This window comes from Stegodyphus dumicola, chromosome 7, assembly GCF_044657685.1.
Source record: "Stegodyphus dumicola isolate Sdum_Otavi_A_Nest chromosome 7, ASM4465768v1".
Lineage (NCBI taxonomy): Eukaryota > Metazoa > Arthropoda > Arachnida > Araneae > Eresidae > Stegodyphus > Stegodyphus dumicola.
In genome coordinates, this window is record NC_140774.1 from 117463546 (window position 1) to 117475745 (window position 12200).

At 33.0% G+C, this 12200-nt stretch overlaps 2 protein-coding genes across 4 annotated transcripts in view; one reads left to right on the plus strand and one right to left on the minus strand.

The window, feature by feature from the left end:
* LOC118197226 (uncharacterized) overlaps positions 1 to 12200 on the minus strand; it is a 161170-nt gene that overhangs the window by 61698 nt on the left and 87272 nt on the right. The window lies entirely within an intron of this gene.
* bora (aurora kinase A activator-like protein bora) overlaps positions 1 to 12200 on the plus strand; it is an 83343-nt gene that overhangs the window by 21239 nt on the left and 49904 nt on the right. For all 3 annotated transcript variants that reach the window (XM_085820746.1, XM_085820747.1, XM_085820748.1), the window contains exon 3: positions 5219 to 5298. In XM_085820746.1, coding sequence (XP_085676872.1) covers positions 5219 to 5298 — 80 coding nt within the window. The remainder of the gene's footprint in view (positions 1 to 5218; positions 5299 to 12200) is intronic.

Here is a 12200-nt window from a genome sequence, read left to right on the forward strand (position 1 = left end):
ACTGGACATGCAATAGAATAATATTTCTTTAAGTTTTTGTTACAAAAAATATTAAGCAGATCTGTTTTTATGATTAACATTATTATGAAATAATGATTTTCTTTTCATTTTCTGCATAAAATGCACAAATTTTGTATTTCAATTCTCTTTTAACATTTATTTTTTTGAGGATGGAAATGCTTCTCTCTAAAAAATTACAATTTTAGAGTTTTTTCTGAATTTACAGATTTGAGGACAGTTGGATAGAAAAGCCACAATTTTTTAAATGGAGGAATAAATACAGCCCTGGCTTTTGTTATGTTTTATGCATTTAATAAATTTCCACCCGACTGTTTATTAATTCTACCTAACACAATTAATCGATACTTGTTTCTAATATAGAATTTTAGCATCAATTCTACATAATAACATGAGTAATCTTTTTTTAATTGAATTTTATCAATATTAACAAAATACTTTGGCAAATACATTGACTTATACATCACTAAAGAAATAAATACACTTCAGAAAACCTATTTTAATGGAAATTAAAGAATGGATTTTCTTTACACACTGACTGTTAAATTATTATATTTCAAATCAACAGACTGCATTTATACAATAAGACAGGATGAAAAATACAGTAGTCATTGAGGCAATTGTTGAGTTTCTGAAGAAACAATAAAAATTTTCAAATCTATCGTAGTATACCCTGTTTAATGTTTAATATAGTATGGAAGGTTTTGTAAAGCATCAGCTATTAAAAAAAAAAAAAAAAAAAAAAGCATGCAATAGCTGTCAATGAAACCAAATAAAAATCAAACAGAGTTCTATTACACGTTATGGAACAAAATTAATGAATATGAACGTCTATAAACATTTTTTTCTTTTTTTAACTTGGACCAGATCTGGAAACATCAACCAGATCTTAGGCAATAAAATTAATAAAAATTTATGTTCATAAATACTTAAGAACAAAATGGCCAAACTTTCAACTAGATAACCAAATAAAGTGTTTGCGTTCTAGAGGATTTTATTTACTTCACATACATACATACATTATCTTTACATTTACTTTCATAACTCGTATGATATATAACATACTTCGTAACATACTCTTATCATCAAATGGTTATGATTTTCTATAATAATAAGCAAATTTTTTTAACAGTTTCTACTTCGTGTCTGCAAAGTATTCCTTTAAATTGCAAGGTTTCGCGATATTAATTTTCCTTCTGACAAAGTTTATACATGAATCCAAACATTAAAACCTTCGTAATCGATAAACAACGGCCATTTCATTATTGGTGGCAAAAAGCTGCCTATCGATAGTAAAAGGACAGTTTGGGCCATCCAAAAAAGCGGCGACCTAAGTCTCTTTCTTTTCCTTTATTTAGTTCTTTATTCTCCGAATACCGGCAGCTGTTGATTCCGATTGCGTAATATCACATGTGGAAGAATTACGCTGCACGTATTGCGCAATGACATTTATGATATTTTGCAGAGATAATTAATTTCGATGTTCAGTCTGAGATTTGCTTATGAACACTTAAAAGAGTTTTACTGTGCTTTCTAAGCAGAATATTTCTGAGTTCCGTTGGTCTATTTTTATATGATGCACATATCAAAATGTCAAAATCATTTATTTAGCCGAGAAATCTAAAGAACGGCTACAATCTCCCCCACTCCTCTTTTTCCAGTTACTATCCGGAATATTCTGCAATTTGAGTACGCGGGTTAGTTACGCTTTTACTGTTAAAGAATGACTGCATGAAACAATTTTCCGTCTTCTGATTTCAGAAATGTGCCACTTTTTTATTTAAATTACTTTGCTTGGAATATATGTTAAGGGAAAACTGTTATGCAATGAAAATGTAGAAAATGTTCAGAATTATTTAAATAAAAATTATAAATTTAAATTTAAGTTAAATTATTTAAATATTAATATGAGTGGAAAAATAAATTGCATTTATTATTAGGTGCCAAACGAATACAATTAATATGGCTTATTATTATTTATTTTCTATATTTTGAACTGAAATTTCATCATTAAATCTTGTAATATAGTTTAGTTCTGCATGGTTTTTTTTTTCTCTCATTGTAAACTAATTCTGTAAATTCAACTGTCATTTAAAATTTAAAAAAAAAAAAAAAAAGTTAATTGTTTTCCATGGTTGAGGTAATGCTTATTCTCTTAAATATTGCATTGCTCATATTTTAAATTAAAAGTGTAATTTTCTTTTAAGGTTATGCAGTTGTGCATAATGTAATTAGACAGGTGCTTATTTTTTCCTTAAAATGTGCTTGAAAAGTGCTTATAGGTGCTTATTTTTTTAACTAAAATGTGGCTACGAACTCTGCCTCCTACTCATGCACAATGAAAAGGAAAAGAAAATAGGTTATCATAAATTAAAAATTTCGCCAAGTGAATTATTCTTGGCACAAACTGAAAAAGTGTAATGTATTAATTAGATAAGTTTTAATTTCTCGGGCTCATCAAATTTTACAAAATTTAATAATTATGCATAATTTGAATCATAATGTGGAAAAAATCAGCATGTCATTTCAGAAAAAGTCTCATTTTATGTCAAAATACCTATGTCAGAACAATGCAATATATAAATCGCACTTATGAAAAATGTAAATTAAATTTTTTCTATCGCCTTCAGTAGAAAGTGAGATGTAGAACTGTCCAACTTTTTTTTATGTGCAGAGTGTACATATTTGAAAGATAATATGCGATGCTACAAAGACTATGTGTTAGCTATTTACAGCCATTAAAGGCCAAAAATCTTTAAGCTGTAAAATTTGTTGCACAAATATCTGTTGCCAGATTGTTAGTCTTCAGATTAGCTTGCATTTCATATTAGCAAAGAGGCCCACCGGTGGTCGAGCGGTAAAGTCACTGAACACTGGTAGTTCGGTCCGAGGTTCAAATCCTGCGAACGGGCTGGCTGCATGGGTGTTTTTGTGGTTTTCCCCATGTGTAATGTGTATACGGGCCAGTTTCCCTTAGAAAGTCCTCCACAAAGGCATCCCTTCCCTTAAAGGCCACAAAGGCCCTAGTGTGCTTTGCCATAATTAAATAATTAAATACACCAAATTAGCAAAGATTCCTAGTTTTTCCTTCGATGTCTGAATTTTACTTTCAGTAGATTCAACTTGCATTTGAATATTTGATACATGAAAATGCAGAATATTTCAGTACTCTTCTGTTATCAGGACTGGATTCAGAAATGTATGTATGTAGGTATATGTATATACATGCATGCATATATACATACATTTCTGAATCCGGTCCCGATAACAGAAAAGTGCCTATTTTTGATAGGGTCTTATAATTGAATTCTAAATTAAATTTGGAAAATAAGAGGAAAGAGTTTAATTACCATTCTATATAAAAAATTTACACTGTTTAAATACTAATAAATCACACAGTAATTACTGTATATATAAACTACGTAATGTCACTAAATGATTTCAATTTCCACATGCAACCGCTGTACTTGTGAATTGGTACGTCTAAAAACAAATAAGTAATAATGCATCATAAATTTTTCTTTATATATCATAGTAAAATATTGTATTTAATTTAGTACTTGCCTTTCCTTCTAATCAGAGCCATACTCTAATCAAATATTCATATACTTTTATTAATTAAAAAAAATTATGGTTAAAAATATATTTCAGGGTGCCCCTTGGCGAAAATTGGCAGTTGGCCAGCAAGGCATAGTTTCAAAATGGCTCCTACACAAAACCAAAATAATAAGTCAAAAAATTGCACAAACTCGGTGTCCATGTACACATCGATCTACTTTTAAAAAAAAAAAAAAATCTGAGAACTGCACAAACTCGGCATTGCGCACTCCCTTGACTTTGTTCATGTACACATCGATCTATTTTCGCTTTAAAAAAATCGGGAGAATGATGACATCATATAATGTTAATATACAAAGTTACTCATCGCCAAAATTGAACAAAATTTGTAGCCAATTGAAGCTCAATAAACTGCATTTTAAATCACACAAATAACATAAAAAAGGAAATACATGTTATTGCATATACACATTACAAAAGAAAAATATCAACTTGCCATATTTAGAAATTTCTGTGTCTTCGGTCTGTGGCACAAAAAAATTTCTTAACAGCATCCAAAAACTTTCTAAAATTATCTGAACTATAATAATGATACTGCTGTCTCCACATAAATTCATAAAAATAAGAGTCAAAAATATCCGTCGGACTGTCGGCATTTCTTGTGACAAAGCTGTCTGAACGATCTTTACGTTCAGCCATATGCATTTCCTTCGTACAAACAGGCTTTTTTTCCCCTTTCGTTCCCAATCGTATTGAAACTCCAGATTAATCTGATCACATACAGCGATTTTACAGTGTATAGCATAAAATAAGGACCGTACTTCCTGACATCCAATGCAAAAATAAATCCTTACAAATATTTCCCCATCAGTTAAATTCACTACAATCATGCAACCAATCATGTCATAATTACTCTTTTTCCAGGTTACAGCTTAAAGGCCATTCTCACTGGGGTTTATTTAAGCTAACCTTTTGAGGCTGGGGCTTTGGTAGCAGTAAAAGCTACCAAAGGATGGGGAATCTTGAACCGAATGCTTTGGCCCCTTTAAGAAATCACCTCCTGTTTGCAACAAAGATTCTTGTGTGTAGTTTAATGGATTCTCAAAGGGGTGCATCTATGTCGCAAAAGGAAGACCTTTGAAAGAGATAAGTGGTTAAAACCCCAGGGACATCAAATTTGACATTTTACCCCATTTTTCAGCCTGGAAAATGGGGGAAAAAGACATGGCCACTAAAGTGGACAACCCCGTCTTTTCAAAGAGAGGACTCTATGGCCGCTATAATGGCCATCCCGTCTTCAAAAGGTTAACGGAGTCAGTTCCATGTGTCGACTAGCTCGTTCCACTTATATGTGCAGTTCAAATTTTTCAACTCTCTGTGCTATGGAGAAATTCTACGCTATTCTGTTTATATGCTAAGATCTTCACCAGTGACTAAAATGAAAAACTGTATTATTATTTATAAATATTTTTAACTACAGTATGGTATATGCTTGTTTTTGACATGTTTCTGTTAAAAGTAAACTTTATAATTGAAATTCTTTAAGCATATGCACATACAAATATGTATGTATAAAGACGCATTTGAAATATAGGAAAACTTTTTTTTATTTATTCATTTCTAAATTTCTTTTAACACCCAGGGTAAAGTAGGCTGGTCCGTGGAGCACTTATCTCTTTTGTATCCTGCAGATATAGATGAAACTTCAACTCAGGATCCCTGGTAAGAATTCCTGGTTGATGTCTTTATATTTAATAATCTAAATTTATTACTCTACTAAAATCAGTAATTAAAAATATTTTTTGTCAACTTAAAAAAAAGGCTAGTGAGTTTAAGGAAATTGTAATAAAGTAAGCATTTTGTTGTTATTTTAATAATAAGATATATCTCAACTTTATTGACAAAAATTTGATAAAAATTATCTATATCAGGAGTTTTCAACTGGTAGTACGCAAGAGGAAAATGGGTGATATGCAAAGAAGCAAAGTATTTTTTAACTATTAAATTCAAAAATTAAAACCCCACCATCCTGATTGCGTTTTTTCTCTAACACTCATAAATTTATGCGATCTTAGCTTTGGTCAAGAGTGGTGATGGTAGTAGTACTTTGTAGTGTTGGTACTAAAGGTTTTCAATTTTTATTTAGATGGTACGAGTTAGTCAAAAGGTTGAGAACCGCTGATCTGTATCATGGCATCACCTATTTTCAAACCTAAATGGTTATACTCACACACACACACACAAAAAAAAAAAGGCTACATAGTGGTACCCTCTATGGTAAATAAGTTTAATTATATACTAGCCTATCTATTTTTGCTAGAAAAATAGGTACAGTTAATATTAGATTTCTTACTTACATTTTTTTTAAAATTATTTTATACATATAGTACTTTAATTTTTTCACTGTTATTATTATTGAGATAAAACTATAATATTTATGTTTTATTTAATTTCTTTTTTAATGTTTCCTAATTTAATAAATAAACTTGATTTAACGAATTTGAGCGATTTTCTAGATGATCTATAAAATTCAGATTTTAATGTGTATTTGCAAAATATTTGTATTGATTGATAGACGCTGATACACTAGTAATAATATCACCCTAGACTGTGCTTTCTTACAGGCACTGTAGCATTCTTAGGAGCTATCCTTAATTCTTCTAGAAATGCAGAATTTTTGGGGGGGACAGGTAACGGAATACGTACCTGCCTCGTCAACTGAATGACATTACAGGAACTGGCGAACCAACAATAGCTACCTGAAAATGGTCTGACACTCCAGCTGGGCCCAGGGTCCCACATCCCCAGGACACCAAATATTTTAGGCTTCCCCTAACAAACCCACCGCTAAACTAATCCTGCCAGAACCACCGTCAGAGACCAAGGTGGGGAGGGCATTGTGAACGAGCAGCGATGACTGGCCGTTATTTGGCTACCTGCCAGCACTATGTGGGATGCCCCTCTCCTTAGGCTTTACATGGAATACCAAGGACGACAGTGACTGGACGCTCAATGGCCCAGGTGCTATTTGGCTGCCGATACCCTGGTGGATGAGGACTTACATCTCCGGCCCATGACAGGTAAATATAGGATCCACTCCATGGACCATGGGAGTTGCTAAGTTCGTAAATTATATACCCCCGTGGCCGAGGCTGCCTAGGTACAGATCCTAGCCAGTACTACACAGAGCGCTCTGCATCGACACCCCCAGGGGGGGATAAGTACAGCTTTTTAGTCCAAAGGGGCTTTGTCCCTTAAAGAACTGTTATTTTCATTTTGCATTGAATCACTATAAATGTCCGTTTCACTTTTCAAACTGTTGCTGCCAAATGTTAGAGTCTTGCATTATACTAATTCAGAAATCAAACAACAAAAATCAGCGTTATATTTACAAAGTTTTCACAGGACTAGTTTCGATGGTTTTACCGAACCACCATCTTCAGCTGCAAAACCGCAAATGAACAAGATAGGAAATAATGATTAGATAAGATAAGAAAGCCTGGACAAGAAAAAGCAAGCGCCATCTGTTGGTAAAACCAGAACTAAAACAAAATTTCTTTAAAGGCCGAAGGCAAATTTGGATTGGAATTAGGATCGTTAACTAGAACAGAAAGATTTTTATGAATGTGAAATGCCTCTAGAAAATCCAGTTCTCCAATGGAAGATGTTTTTTGAATAATTTTGGCAGCAGAAAAACTGAAAGTGTGGTTTTCGAACCAACAATGTTGAGCAACAGAAGACTTCTGTGTTTCCTTTTTTCTAACATATGCCTCATGTTCCTTGACGCAAAATTTTAAGGCTCTCTTAGTTTGGCCAATGTAAATTAAACCACACTGGCAAGGAATCCTATAAATACCCCAGGAATTCATATCCGGAATGGGGTCATTGAGTATGGAACTCGGAATTTTATTGATGGGAGAATAAACAACCCGAAAGTTAAATTTCTGCAAAATATGTGCAACTTTATAGCTAATTGATGGAAAGAAGGGAATGACAACAGAATTTTTATAATCTCCTAAAACAAGATTGTGCCTTTTAGTGTGTTGAGATGAGAATTTTTTAACTGCTTGATTAATAATGTTGGGTGGAAAGCCCCTGTCCATAGCTATTGCTTTTAAATACTTTAGTTCTTCATCAAGGGCTAGTTTGGAGGAGCAAACTTGAAGAGCACGGAATACATAGGAATAAAATGAAGCTAACTTTTGTTTAGTCGGATGACATGATTTAAAGTGTGGTGGAAGGCAAACCGATGAAGGTTTACGGTAAACCGTAGTACTGAAGTTGGATGTGTTACGTGTGACCAGAATGTCGAGAAACGGAAGAGAATTGCAAGTCTCAAGTTCAAAAGTGAACTGAATAGCAGGATCAATAGAATTCATTGTTGAAAGAACTTTATTTAAATCATCTTTATTACCTTCAAACAAAGTATCGTCTACGTAGCGGAACCATGCCGGGAAGTTTAAAGTTTCAAACAATTTTGATTCATAATAATGCATGTAGATATCAGCCAGGATGGGACTGAGGGGGCTTCCCATGGCTAATCCCTCAGTTTGCTTGTAATATTTATTTTGGAAAACAAAATGTGTTTGTTTCAAACAGAGTTGAGTGAGAGAAATTAGCTCATCAATTTCGATGCAAGAGAAATGAAATTCGCGAAGTCTGGTTTCTAGACATCTTAATGCACCCTCCACTGGGACATTGGTGAATAATGATTTTGCATCGAAAGAAACCATGAGTAAATTACTAGGAGAAATGTTTTTAACTTTTTTTACAAACTATTGAATTTTTTATGGTGTAAATGTTATTGTCTGATAGAGTTGAAAATCTAGAAACTAAATATTTAGCTAATGGATACGAGGCAGTACCTAAATTTGATACAATAGGGCGGAAAGGAATACCACTTTTATGAATTTTGGGAAGAGCATATAATCTGGCACAATTCGCAACAGATGGGATAAGTGAATGTTTTAAGTTGGCTGAAATGATTTGCGAAGATTTGATCGCAGTTTTTATTTTTGAGAAATCCGAAGGTGAAGGATCTTTAGGGATCGGATTATATGGTCCTTCGTTTAAGAGTTTAGTGACACCATCGATGTAAGTGTTCCTATCCATGACGACTATCTGGCCACCTTTGTCGGCCTTTGAAATAATAATATCCGGGTTAGAATGAATTTCACGTAATGTAGCTCTTTCTCTCGCAGTTAGATTTGGTTTCAAAGGTTTATTATTGAATTTCACATTATGAGCGATAAGATGCCTAATCATTTCTTTCTGTGAATCTGAAACTTTACTGAACTTGAAAGCTTTTCCGATAGGAGCTAAAATCTTTGGAATCGAGGGTTTACAGGTTTGTGAGAAGTTAAAATTATATTTTAGAATTCTCTCTTGTTCTTCTGAAAGACTAACATTAGAAATATTAACTATTGGCTTGATGTTTACATTATATTTGAAGAAATTAAATAATGAAAAATCTGCATAAATCTATGTCTATTTCTCGCGATGTGATAAAAGAGCTGTACATAGAGCCATCGAATTCTGAATGATGTAATCCTCCTACGAATATGGGTATGTGGAAGACCAAATTTGAAATTTGGAATTTGTTTTATTATCTATTTCATATTTTGTAAATGGTTAACGAATTTTTGAGTAACAAACTCGACAATTTAAAAGCGAGCAATGGCAACACTCTACGGCGGGGGGGATTTTTTTTTATCTCCAGCGGTTGCGGAACTGTGTATCGCAAATTCTAAAGATATGCTCATTTTAAAATTATTTCGCGCCATTGCTACTGAACTGAATTTTATGGTTTTAGTGCAAAGAACATGATATTTAATAAATAAAGGTAACACACAAAACGTTAAAAAAATGCCCCTTTGGACATAATTTAAAATCTGAAATCTTTCAGTTTCCCCCCCCCCATCATAAATTTATTAACTTTCCCAAAAAAAAATGGAGCAGCAGTAATTCAGTATTTCCAGGCTTGTGCATTTTGTCAGAACATCTCGAGTGGTGTAGTTTTCACAAAATGAAATTACACATGACAGAAAATGTACATTAACAACTACTAACAAAGTGTTAAAATAGGAACTGGTTGCAATATATGCCTTTGTACCTTTATTACAGATGCTGGCAAGCATTAACTGGCTGTCACTTATTCATTTACGTATTATGCTTTGTTATGGTAATACAACAGTATCAAGTCTTCATATAAATTTCGTCTAAGAGGAATAATTTTGTACATACGAGGTCATTTGTCTTGGTGAAAAGAAACATAAACAGATGTGTGACACTTAATCCAATGCATGATATAGCAGTAAAGAAAAATGTAAAATTTGTAGGTCAAATATATTGTTATATATTTTTCTTCACGTTAGGGTATGGGTTCATGCATTTGGGATAAATAATGATGACAGCACATGATAAAGTATCAAAACACACTGTCACAAGCACAATCAGTGACACAGCCTCCAGGCTATAATCGAGGAGACAGCTTCACGCAAAGCACCAGAGTACAGCTCCCAACTCTGCTTGCTTGTTCTCGGGACTCTACATACTCTCAAGACTCTCCACGCTACAACTTGTTATGCTCTCAATTCCTCAGTTCAGTCGTTCCCGAAGCTCAACACACTCTAAGATCAAACTCGATGATATACTAAGAGACTCTCTCAATGCGCTCGAAAACCAACTTGGCACTAGACTTTGTGACACTCGCTCACTGGCTGACCTCAACTTAATCTACTTGCTAAACAAGACACTGACTAAAGGCCCGTCTACAAAAAGCGATTTTCTCAGCCAACTTTCTCGTAGAGCAACAATTTTAAGGATCTGCGCATTCACCAAAAATCGGTCATGTTCTCTGCCGCCATTTCAGAACTGGTGTTCACTGCTGACTAGCATATGATAAAATCAGTCACTAGCCAATAAGATTGCTTTGAGTGATCACGTGCTTTTCTCCTCATTTGGAATAATAAAAATGGCTGCATATCGTTGGAGCGAAACTAAAATTTTTCAACTAACAGATTTCTATAGCGAAAATGTTGTGTTGTGGGACACGAGTAATGTAAATTTTAAAAATAAAAAATTAAGGGATTCTCTTATTTTGTTAAGCTTTGTTTTCCCCATTACTTTATATATTCAAATATTTTCTATTCGGGGTAAAAATTATTTTAACTCCCCCCAAGAAAAGTTCCAAAAACTATTAATTATGCCATGCCATGGGTACTAGATGAAAATATTCAGAAACTACTTGAAACTGTGGTTGCACTTATTAAAAAAATTCAGAAAGCAAAATCTCCAGTCAAGAAATTACGGCCCGATTTAAAGCACCTCAGAGACTTGTTGACTTCGCCGAAAATGGGAGTTAATCAGGTGAAGAAGTACATAGCTTTTCTGACACCTCCTACCCGAGCAACCATAGCCCAGTGGTAAAGAGCAGAGCAGGTTTCCTCCGTACATCGAGATTGTGGGTTCGATCCTTCACCTTAATTTTGGACTTTCTGCACCTGCAAGGATTTTTTAATTTCGTTACTCCATCACTAAATTCGAACTTAAAAGTCATTTTTTATTTTTTCGCCTACAGGTGGGGTGTTTATTGAATTTTAACGCCTTTTTATTTTTCGAATAGCTGTTGGCACGTGTTACCAGCTCAAAAGGAAGTCACAAACTCAGTTTTATGTTAATTGAGTTTTGCAAAAACAAATTACAGCCTAATTTAATACAAGATTGCTAAATTTTATTAGCTGATTAACTGATAGAGTCATATGATCATAGTTTTCAGACTGTATTAGTTATTTAATTATGCTGATATTAGTTTTTTAATGTTCAATAAATATACTACTTAAGACTTTGCACCTTTATGATATTTCTTATTTGAAATTTTTGCACTGAAATTACACTGTTGCTTTGTAATGTAGTAATCTTTATTCTTTATTACTACTTTTTACTCATACTGGTTTGATATTCGTGACATTATTGTCTATTTATTCAGTAATAAAGCTTTTGATTTAAAGCACAGTAATTACTTATTTTTCTGAAACATGGTTATTTTATTATTTCAAGATTTAAGTGCACAAATAGCAGTGCCAGAAAATGAAATTAAAAAAATAATAATAAATAAAATAAATAAAAAAAGGAGTAATCTATGTACTCAGTACACAAAGGAAAAGTATATTTTTTTTTTTAAATTGTGCTACAAACTAAATTTAGCAAAAAATCAAAATCACGCGGCATCATCCATAAATACTTTCCAAATTGTACTGTGGATTTGATGAATAACCGAAATCGAAACTGATCAGCCAGAGCATTTTGTAAGTGAAATAAATACTTATTTTGCTCTTAAAAGAAACAGCATATTTATTTTTACAGTTTTCATTCTTGTTTTCAACATGTTACTTATTTTTACATAAAAATATAACAAAGCTTTTAAGAAATAAACCTTATGCAATGCTTATCAACGAACGCTAGAAGTAACTACGTTTTTAGCTCAACTTGTTGTTGCCACACGGCGAATCTTAATAACTATTCAAAACATTACACATTATGTTGCCACTTATGAAATCTTAATAATTATATGGAAACATTAAATTATGTTCCACTACATAACTTCCCCTCCAGTAACTGTGTTA